Source organism: Lonchura striata, chromosome 5 (genome assembly GCF_050655825.1).
Source record: "Lonchura striata isolate lonStrDom1 chromosome 5, ASM5065582v1, whole genome shotgun sequence".
NCBI classification, from domain to species: Eukaryota; Metazoa; Chordata; class Aves; order Passeriformes; family Estrildidae; genus Lonchura; species Lonchura striata.
In genome coordinates, this window is record NC_140707.1 from 47,125,000 (window position 1) to 47,141,282 (window position 16,283).

Below are 16,283 nucleotides of genomic sequence, written 5' to 3' on the forward strand. Positions count from 1 at the left end.
AATAATCTCTTTTCTACAGTGTACTTAAATGTCTTGATTTAACATAGAAATGGTAACTAGATTCTTGATTTTTCAAGAGATTATTGTGCCCTTTCCCCACAGAACTCTGCACTGCTTTCAGGAATGTGAGTGGTTATGGTAGTGCACAGGATCCTCTGGGACAGAGAGGTGATGGAAATTACTTTAATCCTGTATGTCTTCTACATTTTGCTGATGTCTGCTTTTATTTGAATTCTAAAATGGCTTTACTTTGTTCTTGTAGTTGTTTAGTTCAGCTTATTTTTTAATTAATCCTAGCTTCATAAAATCAGGAATGATAGCATCACTTTACATTTGTATTTCCCATTAGTTGGTTTTATTGACCATGCTGAAGTTGACTCTTGCAGTTTAAAAAAAGTAATGCATCAAGATGAAGGCAAACACAACAAAGAGTGATAAGAGATGCAATTCCCTGTGTTCTTACTGACTTGATGAATTTGTGATTTAGGAAGAGTTTTCTCTCTTGCTTATTGTTGCTATTTTTCATCTGCACTGTAAAGATGTATTTTTGTGTGTTGCAGCTTGAACAACTTCTTTATTCTTCTTTCTTCTTTCTTGTTTTGCTTGTTACTTGCTTTCTGTCTCTTAAAGAATCCATGCCTTGTTTAGCATGGTTTTATTTTCTTCAACTTGGTTCCTTTCATGGGTGTGGAAGAGAATGTTACAGATCTTGATGATCGTATCCTTGGAGCAGTGTACAGAATTCTGTTGGTTTTTGCAATTTGTATTTTCTAAGCACTCTTACTTTGTTACAGAAAGTATTTGGTGTTGTGCAACTATTCCCTTTCTGGTATTCTTGTTCTTTCCTTATACTTTGAAGATGCCTTGAACAGTCATGGTATTAGTGGATAATTTTATCTGTTTTTCCTCAGAGACAACGTATCTTAGTTTAGTAAATTTAAAGTGCATTATCTAATTTGCATGAAAGTTGTTCTTTGGTTCACATTCATGCATATGTGAGATACAGTATTTGCATTATGATTCTTTCATTAGTAATCTGTGGCTTCCTTGGGATAGACAGTGTAGAATATTTTTATTTTGCCTCTAAATAAATTTCCAAAATCTGCACACATATTATTGCAAGCCACTTTGAGAATTTTCTGTGAGTGGGAGAAGGAGCACTATTAGAGATGTTTTCTTTGTGGCGGGTTTGCCCAGATGGGGCATGAAAAACTGTAGCTTTACAACATCTGAGCGTAAGAGAGACACTGCTAGGGTATGTGAAATGATACTGGGTTTTAATTTTACAAAACTGTTTTCTTTTCCTGCATCACAGGTCTCATAGGTTTTTGCGTCAAAAGGAGGCTAGAGGAATATTATCAGGTGTAGGAGCAACACAACAAGATATGTCTTATAATTCTAGTAGCCATTAAAGAGATTGTCAGCCTTGGACAGCCTTGGCTGGAGCAGCAGTTTTGTGTGGGCACTTTTCCTTTAAGAGAACGTGGAAAAAGAAACTATGACTTTTGGTTTTAGTCTTAGTTGCCTTACAAGGAAACACATCTTATTTAGTGTATTATTCTTTAATCTGTAACTTGGCTCATGTTGCAGTCATTCTTCAATAAACTCATATATGAGGAATGTTATGATATCTTGAAAATGTCGTACCTATTTCTGCATAAACATCACTGCTTTTTTCATATGCAAGTTTGTTTTATAAATAGAAATCCAGGGTCAGTCTTGATAAAATGGCTTTATTCATGTCCATTGTTATTTGATTTATATTGAGTTCTACTTCCTTACTTCTACTTTATTCTTCTGTTCCATCTTTTGCATGATCAGCATTTCCAGAAATGGGTTCTTTAGCATGTGTGGAGTATGCATGCTTGGAAAATTAGAAGCATCCTTACGTGTTTTCCATATTTATAAACATTTTAAAAACAGAGGGTTTCAGCTGATGTTATGATGTTTGCTATCAAGATGTAGTGTGAACTAATGATGTTATGAAAGATAAGGCTTGTGATTCCTTTGTATTATCTAGTTGCTAAATTGAGAAATCTAACTCTGTGTGTTTGTTTGATCATTTAGCTGAAGGGAACCATAAATTTAATAAATATTATTGGAGATGGATAATTAGCCTCTGTAAAGACTGGGAGAGCAGTTTATTATTCTCTCCCTTTGGAGTAGGAGAGCTGTGTGGGAAGCAGCGAGAGCATCTCTGTTCAAGAGACAGTCTCAGAGCCCTGCTCAAACATTTCTGCCTCGTGGAAAAGCTGCATTGTAGGGGCTGACCATTAAATTAGGCTGTCTGCTGCTCTTTCCTTATTAATTTTTAAGTGAAGTCAGTGTTAGTGAAGTGTGACGGCTTGGCAGCTCTAGAGACTGATCCTGTCTCAGCTGGCAGAACCAGCTCCAGGTCACTACTGGAATTGTTCCATTTGCTAAAGGTTTGTCATATCACCCTTTTTTTTGGATACTGAGGTGGCATAGCAGTGAAAACCATTAGAAGTATACATCAGTGGGAAGCTGACCATTAGAAGTATACACCAGTGGGAAGTTGACTGAGACTAACACAAAATTTCACATCTTACTGAGCAATCTTTTAATGATTGCAGTAATGAGTATTCAGCTGAGTGTGTTTGTGGAAGAGTTGGAAATGTAAAAGGCTTCAGGTTTTATTTCAGTGCTTTTAATTTTCCCATCTTCTGAAAGTAACTTTTTTCCCCATACAAAGCACATATTATAATCTTTGTAATAATAAGCTCTGGAAAGGTTGGAATCAGAAAGACAATTAGTCAAGGTAAGCAATAGTGAATACTATTTTATGTATTATATATTATGTATAATTTATTATATATGTTATAGATCATATATACTATAATGAGGAAAGCAATGTGAATACTATTTGTTTCTCAAGTTCTATAAAAGCAAAAGCATTGTCATTGCTAGTCATACAGGAAATTACTTTTGTCAGTTCTCAGATTTAAAATCAACATAACATAGAGTTTGTACCATTTTTTAGTTGCTTTAAACTAGAAATAGTGTGTAATTTTTCTGAATATTTGCATTCTTCAGCAATATGTATGTCGTAATTATCTTCTGCCTTTTTCAGGTAGGGTTGAAATATTTATTAAAGGTATTTTTGTTAGTTCAAATATGAATTTTCAAAGAATTGTAATTAATAGGATTTATTTTGGCAGCAGTGATTTGATAGATTATTTTTAATAAAACTGAAAAAATATATTTTTGTTTCTACTGGTTACACATTAAAAATCTTATTTCTATTAAATGTCAATTGAATAGGAGAAAGTAAAGGGATGCCACCAACTTGAAGACAGTTGGCATTTTTAAATTCCTTGTAATGTGACACATCAAACTTGTGAAGCAAATTATTTACTCATATTTGTGGCAGTGTCATATAGACCAAGGTGTAGCCTTGTGCACAACTATTTTATAGCAGTGTGTGGGACTGAACAGAACCAGATCTTGGCTCAATCTATAATAACATGCAAGAACAGGGAATTCCAGGTCATGAGGAGACTGCCTCTTCAGAAATGAACATTAAAAAAAAGTAAATGGAGAATTTTAAACCAGGTTAAAAAAAAATACTGTTCATGTTTTATAAAACTGTGCATGATTTAACGTGGAAAAGATTTGTGACTTATATAAGGGCGACTTTTGAAGTTATCTGAAATTGAAAGCTGAGTAGGTATGGTGCCATTCTCTTGTCTTTTCTGAAGAGAAATGATCAAAAAAAGCCCAGTGCTACAGTACAAATTGTGTGTAGCATACAGTTTAAGATGCGTACCTGTATTTTGTCATTGCTCTTTGTATGTGTTTGTTTACCCCTTGGGATGTTGCACCTCTCTTACTTTGATGCACACCCCAAATGTAAGGCATCTGATCTTTCCTGTTGCTTTAATGGTAATATATACAATGTTTTTCTCCTTTTGAACTTGCTTTCTTCTTCTGTGGTGAAGGTACATAATTAGTTTCTGCAGTAAATTTTTGAAGCTGTTTTATGGGAGCTATTTGGGTAATAGTAAGTTTTACTTGATCTAATTCTGAATTGCAAATATTTTAATATCAGATTTTGATGTAGATTTACTCTTCATGCTCTATTTTGATGTTTAGATAAACTGCAGGAAAGGAAAGGCGAGTGGGTTTAGGATAGACTGAAAGACAGAAAAAAACCCTGAGTTGCACAAGTGGGGATTTTAAAACCATTCTTGGTATTTATCCAAATATAATTTGCATGTTGAAATACTCTGCTTCTGTTGTCAAAAAAAATGTAATTGATAAGTCCAAATTATTGTCAGGGTTATCTTAGCTTTGGACACTCCTGATGCTTCATTACGAACTGTCAGACTCCGTAGACTCTGTAAACTTAATTTAGAGACCAAAATACAGTATGAGTTTACACGTTAATACCTCACACTCTTTCAATATAAGTTCAAATTTCATTTTTGGCTCACGGAGTTTGATTTAACACACATTTCCTGTTGAAGCTGAATTGATAGTGTATTCAGTGCAAGTTCTTTAAATTCTATTGTTTCTGGAAAAAGTTTCCAGGTATTCAGGAAAAAAATGTGAAGAATGGAGGCTTTGCAAGCTGGTCTTTCTGAGGTCTGGCAACAGTGGATAAGTGTATGCTAAGTACTAGATCAACTGCAATTGTCTTGTTTGTGGTAGTGCGTTTTCTTTATATATTTTATGTACGGTTTTATATAATTGTATTTCCCTAATGGTTCATCCCTGTTTCCCCCTATCATTAAGTTGGTACATCCTTTTGTTCTGTTTTCCCGCCTGGTCCTCCCTTCCCGCCTTTCCAGTACCCATCCATCAACCTGGAAAGTGCTGAGTCACTCCCCTATCCCCTCCCAGGTGCCTTGTCCGTCACTCGGTGTTCCTTCCCCTCTATCCAGAAACTTCTCCTTAGAGCACCGAGTGATTGGGCGAGGGCCTGGGGCCACTCCCATGCCCCTTCCCCATTGGACCAGGTCGGATCACCCCATCCCGGAGCCACTCCCTTCCCTGTCCCCCATTGGTTTCCCCCTCATGATCCACCCCGCCCACAACCCATAAAAGGTTCATGTTAAGCCCAGCCCAGGGTTCCAGTTGGCTGGCACCCCTTCTGTGCGTTTGGCCCCGTTGGCCTTCAATAAAGAAGATTCAGCCCCCAACTGGATCCGCCTTTCCTTCCAACTGACGAGGCTTGCCAGCGCCTTCCCGTGAACCCACAAAGGCACCCTCCAAACCCTGTTAAGGAGCAGCGGGGGGTGCCTCCTCTGCCCACTCTCGCCCCAAGGAGAGCTAGCCGGGGCTAGAGAGATCGAGGGTCTGGGGCGGGAGCGCGGCAGCTGGCGCCCAACGTGGGGCCCCGTTTTTAGGCGCTGGACCCCTCGTCAGAGGATTTTAGGGTCCTCGGGACCTGAAGATTTTGTCCTCATGGCCGTCAGCTACCTCCGGTGGGAGCAGACCCGCGTTTTAGTGGGCGGCGCTCCCGGGGGACGGATCCGGCAGCTCCAGACAGCACCGCTGGAGTCGGCTCCCCCTCGTCGGTGAGATACAGTGGGATTTTTCGTTTCTGTCCTTCCCTTGGGGATCCCTTGGTTTCTCTTTATTTGGGCTCCCCCGGCACTCCCCTATCCTTCCCGGTTGAGGGTTTATTCCCTCTTTGGTTGGGTTTTCTTTTTCCCCTGGGGTGGGGAAAGAATCCCTTTTCTTTGGTGCCTCCCTTCCCGGGCGGGAGGCTGAAGGCTTAGGGAGAGAGCGGGAGGGACAGTCTTCTCCTTTTAGTTGTTAATTTTCCCCACTGTACGCTCCGAGGCACATTTTCCAACCGACAGTATGGGTGCAAAACTGTCTGTGCCTCAGAAAGGCTTGTATACCCAAGTTGTGGGCATCCTGTTAATGGGGGGGGTTAAAGTTAAGAAATCTGAAATTAAAAAGTTTGTCCGGTGGCTGTCGCAGGCTTTTCCCAACGTTTCGGCAGCAAAATTATATCAAATCCCCTTTTGGGATCAAGTAGGGAGAGAGATCTTGCGACAGCAGGATCTTTCTCTCTCCAAATTTACTCTATTGGCTTTACAAATTAGAGATATTATTAAAAATCACTATGAAAGCCTGCCACAGCCAGCCGGTGACAAACCGGTCCCCAGTTTTGCGCCTAGCGCGAAAAATCCTACTCCTCTTCCCTCTCCCTCTTCCCTAAAGTCGGGCATTCTCAGACAGTCATCCCGGCGTCGTCCGCAGGCAGAATCTGGGCTCTCTGAGAATGTCCTAGACTCCCCGCGGGGCAGTGCAGGCACTGCCCGTGCTTCTACCCTTTCCCCTTCTTCCCCGCAATGTACAGCCCTGTCCCGTAAGAGTTCTGTTCGTTTTAAGGTGCCCCAAAACCCTGAAAATCCCTCATCTCCCCTTTCTCCCCGAGTCCCACAAAATGGCTCCCCTTCTCCCTTCCTCCCCAGGGCACAAGATGGCGGAGACCGCATGGTTTTTCCCGCCACTTGTGCCTCTTCTTCTTCCCATAACCCCTTTCTTCCCGCCTCCCGAAGCTCCGCCCCTTCCCCGGACCTTCCCGCCCATGTCCCTCCTCCACCCTACCCTAACCACACCCCCTGTGACGCGGGGTACACCCCGCCCCTCAGCTCCACCCCCGGGGAGGAGACCTCCCACCAGGCCACTCCCTCCGCCCCTTGCCACGCCTCTTCCGCTCCTCCCCCTGGTTCCCACGACCTCACTTCCGGTTCCCACGCCATCGGTTCCGGAGGGGGGAGCGTGGGAACCCTGATCCATCCCAACCCCTACCTGCCTTCTCAGCCGCGCCAGTCACCTATACCCCGCGGCGGGGGGGCAGGCCCCTAGCACAATGGTCCCCCATCTCTCAACAAACAATCAAGGAGCTCTGCAAGGCCCAGAAGGAGTTCGGCAGAGAGAGCGAGTATTTCAGGGGTTTGCTGAAAGCAACCCTCTCCTCTGCCGAACATGTCCCCGCTGACATTCGGACTCTCTTCTCCTGTTTGATAACCCATGGAGAGTTTCTCATCTGGGAGTCCGAATGGAAGCGGGAGATTCGGGAAGTTTTACCCGACCTCTGGGCCAGTGCAGACAGCTCCAGAGATGAGGATGGGGCGGTGATATCTTTAGACCATTTGTGCGGGGAGGGGGATTGGCAACAGGGGGGGAAGCAAGCGGAGAAAATCCCGCGGGAGGCGTTGCAAATTAGCACCAGGGCGGCGGAAAAAGCATTGCTTAAATTAAGACCCAGTGGAACGGCGGTTGATTTTTTATCTATTAAACAGGGACCGTGTGAGCCATTTGTCACCTTTGTCGATAGGCTCCACCGCGCAATGGAGGCTCAGGTCCCGGATGAGAGGCTGAGGGAAGGCATGCTCGCCACGGTGGCGAAGCAAAACGCCAATGAGGCATGCCGACAGGCGATCCTCAGCCTCCCCTTGGAACCTGAGCCGACCTTGCAGAATATGTTACAGGTCTGCGCCAAGAAGGTGACGGTTCCTGCCCCGGACACGCAAAGGGCCCCCCGAACACCAGCCAGGAGGGTAGCCTTTGCGGAAGCTGTGACGCCTCCAGCCACACCATCTTCGGACCGCCGCCCCCCAGGGGCACCCCCGAGGGGATTCCAACCGCAGCAGGCCTGCAACCTATGCAGGCAGAGGGGTCATTGGGCTTCTCGATGCCCAATGAGGGAAGAATTTATCAAATTCCAACAGCAGCAGCAGGGGAGGAGTGCCCCCAACCTTGGGGGGAAACAAAAAAACTAGGAGGTCAGCGCAGTCCCTCCCTGCGCCAAGACACAAATGTGGTGGGTTCCTTAACAACTGAGGAGGGGAGGAACAATTGTGATCAAAGCCCACCTGAGGACTTTTTACAGGACATGACACATCGGACTACGACGGACGAACCAGCCTATATGCGGGAGGATGTCGACTTCATCCCCGCCGCTTGGCTTGGCCGGGACCCCGACCATCCCAAGCCGGTCCTTAACACCTCTTCCGGCTTCTCCCCATATAGGTTGGCCCTGACTGAGGCTCTGTATCTGAAGGACGACGACTGGCATTTCATCACAGTCGACACAAGGGACCCAGGAACCTGGAGGAACATCCGCAGTAAGTATATCGTTCTTGGGGACACAAAATTCACGCCACTCGACATTACCATTGCACCCTGTCTAACATCTAGAGACCCTGAACAATTGGTTTTGTGGCTGCATTGCTCCCATCCTCCGGTCTTCCTTCCCAAGGGCCAAATCATCGCCCAAGCCATTCCGATCTCTGGGCCTCCGGTACACCCTGAGGATTTGTGGAAAAAATCAGCAAAGCAAGATTACCAGGTGTGCCAGGCCCAGGTCATTGGGAAGGAAAGACCAAAGTTATCCTGTTACATGAGGAAGGATGGGGAGTTCAAACATCTTAACGGACTCCTGGACACAGGGGCAGACGTGACAGTCATCCCCGAGCGGGATTGGCCGTCACGATGGGAATTGCAAAACGTGGCGGGAAAAATTCAAGGTGTAGGGGGTTCTCAATTGGCCAAACAGTCTAAAAACATCGTAAAATTTGAGGGGCCGAACGGGCAATCGGCTTATTTACGCCCGTTCGTTTTAGATTATACGGAACCCTTGTGGGGGAGAGACCTGATGGCCCAATGGGGGGTCACAATTGACATCCCGACCCCTCAGGTTTTTCGGGCAGCGGTCACTGAGGAGCGTCCTACCCAGAAGCTCAATTGGCTCACAGATACACCAGTGTGGGTAGAGCAGTGGCCGCTCAATAAGCAGAAATTAAAAGCGCTCCGGGAGCTTGTGAAGGAGCAACTCGCCAAAGGGAACATCCAGGAAACAACATCTCCCTGGAATTCCCCCGTCTTTGTCTTGAAAAAACCAGGCAAAGACGAGTGGCGCCTCCTCCACGACCTCCGTGCAATAAACAATGTCATCGAAGATATGGGCTCTCTCCAACCAGGGATGCCGTCCCCTACGATGTTGCCTGAAAATTGGGAATTGGCAGTAATTGACATAAAGAACTGTTTCTTCCAAATTCCCCTGCACCCTGATGACGCGCCACGGTTCGCCTTCTCGGTTCCCTCCATCAACCGAGAAGCCCCAATGGAGAGATACCACTGGAAAGTACTTCCTCAGGGCATGAAAAACAGCCCAAGTATCTGCCAGTGGTACGTCTCTTCATTGCTGTCCCCTGTGCGTGCAGCCACCGAGGGCGTGATCATCCAACATTATATGGATGATATTCTAATTTGTGCCCCCAACGGCGATTTACTTACACACGCGCTTGAACTGATAACCAATGCGTTGGTTGCTGTAGGGTTCGAGCTGCGAGAAGATAAGATTCAAAAGATGCCACCCTGGAAGTACCTGGGATTGGAAATAAACAAGCGGACCATTGTTCCGCAAAAATTGGCTATCAAGAATTCAATTCGAAATCTAGCAGACGTGCAGCAGCTGTGTGGGTCTTTAAACTGGGTGAGACCCTGGTTAGGTATTAACAACGAAGACCTAGCCCCTCTTTTCGATTTATTGAAAGGGGGGGACGAGCCTAGTTCTCCCAGAGAGCTCACCCCAGAGGCCAAAGCTGCTTTGCAGAGGGTCCAGGAGGCGATGTCTGCCAGGCAGGCCCACAGGTGTGATCCGGGCCTGCCCTTCAAATTCATCATACTGGGCAGACTGCCGCACCTCCATGGAGTCATTTTCCAGTGGACAGACACCCTGGAGAAGGGCAAGGATCATGACAAAAGGGACCCACTCTCCATCATAGAGTGGGTATTCCTGAGTCACTCTAGATCCAAAAGAATGACGCAGCCACAGGAGCTGGTGGCGGAATTAATCCGCAAAGCTAGAATGCGGATTCGGGAGTTGGCAGGGTGTGACTTCGAATGCATTCACATTCCTTTACAATTAGAATCGGGCCACTTTACAAAAGCAATGTTGGAACACCTGCTGCAATCAAACGAATCGTTGCAGTTTGCACTAGACAGCTACACCGGGAAAATTTCCGTTTTGAGACCGGCCCACAAAATTTTCAATTCGGATGTTCAATTCGCACTATCAACAAAACAAATTCAGAGTAAAAAACCCTTAAAGGCTCTGACAGTTTTTACGGACGCGTCCGGAGGGTCCCACAAGTCAGTAGTGACTTGGAAAGATCCTCAAACTCAGCGGTGGGAGGCAGATGTTGTTGAGGTGGAAGGATCCCCTCAGGTAGCTGAGTTGGCCGCAGTCGTCAGAGCTTTTGAGCGGTTCTCTGAACCTTTTAATTTGGTTACTGATTCGGCCTACGTAGCAGGTGTAGTGTCCAGGGCACAGGATGCCATCCTGCAGGGTGTTTCCAACGATGCCCTCAATAGGTTGCTCTCCAAATTAATAAAACTAGTCTCCCACCGAGAGCAACCATTCTATGTGATGCATATCAGGTCACACACCGACCTGCCGGGGTTCTTGGCCGAGGGCAATCGGCGTGCCGATTCCCTCGCTGCCGCCCCCGCACAGCTGACGCCACTCCCGGACAAGTTCCAACAAGCCAAAATCAGCCACCAGCTCTACCATCAGAATGCGCCTGGTCTGGTCCGGCAGTTCCACCTAACCCGAGACCAGGCCAAGGCCATTGTGGCCACATGCCCGTCCTGTAAGTCGCTCCCCCTACCATCGGTGAGCGCAGGGGCTAACCCTAGGGGTCTGAAGTCCTGTGAGGTGTGGCAAATGGACGTTACTCACATCCCTTCCTTCGGGAAGATGAAGTACGTCCACGTCTCCGTGGATACCTTCTCCGGAGCAGTTTTCGCCTCTGCCCACACAGGGGAGAAGGCCAAAGACGTAGAGAAACATCTAATACAGGCCTTCTCTATGCTAGGCGTCCCAAAACAAATAAAAACAGATAATGCCCCCGGGTACACCTCCAGGGAGCTCGCAGGCTTCCTGCAGCAATGGGGAATAGAACATAAAACTGGCATCGCCTATTCCCCATCAGGTCAAGCCGTGGTGGAGAGGACTCATCAGAACATCAAAAGGATGCTAAAACAACAGCACTCAGCATCAAAAAATGAGTCCCCCCAGGTTCAACTGTCATGGGCCCTTTTCACCTTAAATTTCCTTAATTGTTCTTTTGGATGCCTCAACCCTCCTATCGTGAGGCATTTCAACTCCTCAGAACAGAGCCAGGTCAGGGAAAGGCCGCCAGTTCTCATTAAAGATCCTGAGACCTGGCGGCAGGAGGGACCCTATGACTTAGTCACCTGGGGACGGGGATACGCTTGCGTATCAACGCCCTCAGGCCTGAGATGGGTCCCTTCCAAGTTCGTCCGGCCGTATGTCCCCAAGGTCCAGAAACGCGAGCCAGATGGTCCTCAGGTTGGGCACGCCGCCCTCCGACGGCGGAGGAGGTCCCTCTCACCCAGTCCCCAGTTCCCTTTGCCCAATTCCTCCTCTCCTTCCCGCGGCTCCTGGGAATCTCTGTTCCTTTCCCACCTAAACCTCCCCGATTTCGAGCATTAATTTATATTTCAGTTACTTCCCAGACACGCACTCCTCCGTGAAACAGCCCGGAATGATGTCATCCCTGAGCCTTGTCCTTCTCGGCCTTACCATCGCCTTGAGACCCCTGCAAGCCTGGATTGTACCGCAGCCGCCAGCAAATGTTTGGACCACCCTAGCTAAATCCCTTAATCAAGACCATTTATGTTTGTCAACCACTTCCGCTGCCAACCCCTTTCTGTCCTGTCTCGTGGGGATCCCATACCCTATAGTTAAGTTTCCCTTCACCCTACCTTTAAACACCTCCGCCCTTCGCATAAAAAATGACACCAATCCCTTTATCTCCCAACCCCTAGAACCACCAGATGCATGGAGGGCGTGGGTCAGAACCTTTCCAGTTATGGCGAAAGAGCCCGAGGAACTCGAACTACTCGGCTCTTCCCTTGCCTATACCTGCTTCCGGTTCCTTGATTATAACCCATATGTCCATCCCAAAAGAATCATCAAACAAACAATCACCGAATACCAAGATAAAAATTGGTGCAAAAAAGTAATCTATATCTCAGACTTTTCAACCCCTGACAACAAGCCCCATTCCCTTCCTAAAGGTGTGTTTTTAATTTGCGGAAATCGGGCTTGGCCAGGCATCCCCCCTCACCTGGTCGGAGGGCCATGTGCATTCGGACAGTTGAGCTTGTTTGTACCCAATAAAACCCATATAGCGCATTGGAAACAGCTAAATCAAACAGGTCAATTGGCTCGCCAAAAAAGAGATACTGGGCTCACAGATTGGGACGAAAATTGTAATGATGAGGTCACCCATTGGGCTAAAGCAAAGAGCGTTGCTACCATTGCATTTTTACCATGGATAGGAATCGCTCAAGCATTCAATGAATTGGCCGGTCTTGAATGCTGGGTAGCTAAACAAGCCAACCTTACATCAACTGCCCTAAGCAACCTCCTAACAGATGAGGAAGTCACGAGACAGGCAACCCTTCAAAACCGAGCCGCAATTGATTTCCTTTTGTTATTACATAACCATAAATGTGAAGAATTTGCTGGCCTCTGTTGTATGAATTTAAGTTCCAGAGCTGAAGATGTCCGCACCTCCATCACTAAAATGCAGGACATGATCCGTCATCTAAAGAAGGAAACTGCAGGATGGCTGGACTCTCTTCTAGAAGGATGGGGACTTTCCGGGTGGATCAAATCTATCATGCAGACTGGACTAATGCTGTTGTTGGGACTCGTTGCCTTTGTCATCGGCTTTAACGTGATTAAAAGACTATTAATGAAAGCCATCAACACTACAATCAGTGTTAATCACGCTACACTGGCCGAACCACACGAACTTGATCCCCTCAATGCTGCAGAGCCAAACGAAGAAAATCTCTCCGACGGAGAAAGTGTATGGTTCGAAGACGAGACCATGGACTGTAACTCCCCAGTTTAAAGACTTATTTTTACTCTCCTCCCGTTCTTTTCTTTTTAAACAAAAAAGGGGGAGATGTGGTAGTGCGTTTTCTTTATATATTTTATGTACGGTTTTATATAATTGTATTTCCCTAATGGTTCATCCCTGTTTCCCCCTATCATTAAGTTGGTACATCCTTTTGTTCTGTTTTCCCGCCTGGTCCTCCCTTCCCGCCTTTCCAGTACCCATCCATCAACCTGGAAAGTGCTGAGTCACTCCCCTATCCCCTCCCAGGTGCCTTGTCCGTCACTCGGTGTTCCTTCCCCTCTATCCAGAAACTTCTCCTTAGAGCACCGAGTGATTGGGCGAGGGCCTGGGGCCACTCCCATGCCCCTTCCCCATTGGACCAGGTCGGATCACCCCATCCCGGAGCCACTCCCTTCCCTGTCCCCCATTGGTTTCCCCCTCATGATCCACCCCGCCCACAACCCATAAAAGGTTCATGTTAAGCCCAGCCCAGGGTTCCAGTTGGCTGGCACCCCTTCTGTGCGTTTGGCCCCGTTGGCCTTCAATAAAGAAGATTCAGCCCCCAACTGGATCCGCCTTTCCTTCCAACTGACGAGGCTTGCCAGCGCCTTCCCGTGAACCCACAAAGGCACCCTCCAAACCCTGTTAAGGAGCAGCGGGGGGTGCCTCCACTGCCCACTCTCGCCCCAAGGAGAGCTAGCCGGGGCTAGAGAGATCGAGGGTCTGGGGCGGGAGCGCGGCACTTGTTAGTTTTTAGACCAATTATTCTGAATAGGAAGTGCAAATTAGCCTAGTGTTCAGCTGACAATTGCTAAAAGTGAAAGAAATTCATATGAATAATAGTACTGCATTTTCCCCTCTAGCTATTTCTTCTGAAAAAAGTAAATGCTCAAATCTGCTCCTTACATCTCCACCTCCAGGGGGAAAAAGTAAACCACAGAATGGTTTGGGGAGCTGATTCTGAAGTAATCTCACTGTTTTCTTCTTTCTGCAGTAGAATCACTCTTTTACCCAGTTCTCCTTTTGGATTGGGACCTCTCATTTAAATAAAAAATCATATTCATTTGTCAGAGAGACTATTTGGACTTCGCTCTTGCTTAGTACAATTCTCATAATAATCTAGACATGGTTGGCAAATGCCCTTGAAAGCAGGAGGTGGAATGGAGTTGAGCAGAAAAATGCTAATTCAGATAGCCAAGAGTGCAAAGTGGCAGTGTCTGTGAGGAATTAGTTTTTTGTTTTAGGCCTATATCTGCTTGTTCACAGATGTTGTTATGAATACTTTTAGTGTTTTTACTTCACTAAATAAATACATTGTTGTAAATTGCATTAGTGTGACATGTGTTCAATTTGCCATGACCAAAACCAAACATTTTACCACAGTGAGAGTTGTCCTTCCACATCTTTCTCCATGTGATCTGGTGTGTAATGGATGATATAATACTTATTGATCAGTATAGATGAAGGCAGTTTAGCTTTAGGGTGACAGCTTTATCCAGCTGACAGTTCCACTGAGCAGGAGGAGGAATATTGCTGTAAGATTTCTGTTCTCTTTTCATGTGGGCAAGTTGATAGTGTCCTGATCTTTTATGACCTGCTTAGTTCTTGGGCAGAAGAGGATGTGTGGCTGTTGGAAACATCCCCTGTCCGAGCAGTTGTTCAATGACTCCTCCAAGAAGAAGGTAGCAAGCAGGCTGGAAGTGTGATGCAGCCAGGATCCAGCCTTTGGGACAGTTCTGAGCTATATTAGGAGGAAGTGAGGATGAAAAATCACACTTGGCTCTTCTAAGTTGCTGTTTGCAATGAGATGCCACACACAAAAGCTGAAGGAACTTCTTTATGAGGTTTATCCTGTAAGATGAACAATTTTCTAATGTTAGTTTATCTCTAATAGTTGCCAATTGAAAATACAGCAAAGACAGAAGTCTTTGATCTTGCAAGTTTTTTTCCTAAAATGTATATCTTCAAGGGCAAAGATGTATTTATTATTGCAAGCAAATTTTATCTATGAAGGGACAAATTTAAGACAAGGTCAGAGGGGCTCTGAAGAGATCTGTGGTAGAGAAGAGTGAGGTTAATCAGACTATTTATGACTGGAAGATATCATCTAAACATCTGAGTTTAATGCAGTGGAAAAGGTAGCAAAAACTGCAAGAAGTGCATGAGTGGTGTGGTCAGATCAGGTCATCTACAGCTTTACTGAGGCTTGAATGTGGTTCCTTGCCAAGAGTGTTCAGTGACTGTCAGTCAGCAGATACAATTATTCTGTGTCTTTATCCTCCAGAGCTCTGTCAGTCTCCGTGGCCAGTTATACTTTGCAGCTTTTGAGGTGGCACTGTTTGCTGAGAGGCTGATATAAGACATGGTCTAACAGTGTGTGGTGGGAACCTTAATCTTGGGTGAGACACACGTCGCCTGATTCTGGAATCTATCTGTGAAGACACTGGAGGGGAAACAGAATATATTAGGGGCATCCTTTTCATCCTAAGGTAGACCTTCCACACTACTGCTGATTAGCTGCTTTTTAGAGCTCCGTGTTTTTTGCTTGGGTGCAAATTGACTATAGCTAAGGTTTAGTGAGATTTCACCTTATGCTTTATAACTCCAAGTATTTAATGTAAGCCTTAATGATGCAGTGAATATAGGTGATATTTTCTATACTCAGAAAGGCTGTTTGAGTGCTTGTAATTTGCTGAATTTTCCACCAGAAAGGTACCAATGTTCTGTGTAGGCACATCTGTTAGTTAGGATTAGGGACCTGGGGTTGAAACAGAAAGGCAAACACCAATGTTACAGGGTAATGTGAGTTCTGTCTCTCTATATATGGTGTGTCCTAAGGATTAAAAATACAGTTAACATAGTTTTTACTAATACAATCTCCTTTGGAGTGCTGAGTCCAGTTTTGAATCCCTCAGTACATGGAGCTGCTGTAGGTAGACCAGCAAAGGACAAAGTAGGGTATGGCAGCATGTCACTTATGAGGGACCAGGGGCTGTTTAGCCTGGAGAAGACTGAGAGGGGATCTTATCAATATATATAGGTATCTGAAGGGAGAGTGTCAAGAAGGATCTGGGCTCTTCTTGCTGGTACTGAGCAGTAGGAAGAGAGGCAGTGCGCAGAAACTGATGTACAGGAAATTCCTCCTGAATGTAAATAGGAACTTCTTTAATGTGCAGGTGATTAAACACTGGAACAGGCTGCCCAGAGAGGTTGTGGAGCCTCCAGCTCTGAAAATACTCAGAAGTCATCTGGATAGAATCCTTAGCAATATACTCTTAGGCACCTTGCTTGAGCAGGGAGACTGGAATGTGTGATCTGCCATGGTGCCTTCCAGCCTGATCCAGTCACAGATTCTGTGTG

At 45.8% G+C, this 16,283-nt stretch overlaps 1 protein-coding gene across 9 annotated transcripts in view; it reads left to right on the forward strand.

The window, feature by feature from the left end:
* Positions 1-16,283, forward strand: part of NUBPL (NUBP iron-sulfur cluster assembly factor, mitochondrial) — a 183,547-nt gene that overhangs the window by 50,995 nt on the left and 116,269 nt on the right. For 7 of the 9 annotated variants that reach the window (XR_014955677.1, XM_085580470.1, XM_085580471.1 and 4 more), the window contains exon 8: positions 103-168. The exons of the other annotated variants lie outside the window; for them this stretch is intronic. Coding sequence is in view for 6 of the 7 variants with exons in the window: in XM_085580470.1 (XP_085436596.1) it covers positions 103-168 (66 nt within the window). In the remaining variant the exon portion in view is untranslated. The remainder of the gene's footprint in view (positions 1-102; positions 169-16,283) is intronic. 9 annotated transcript variants of the gene reach the window in all.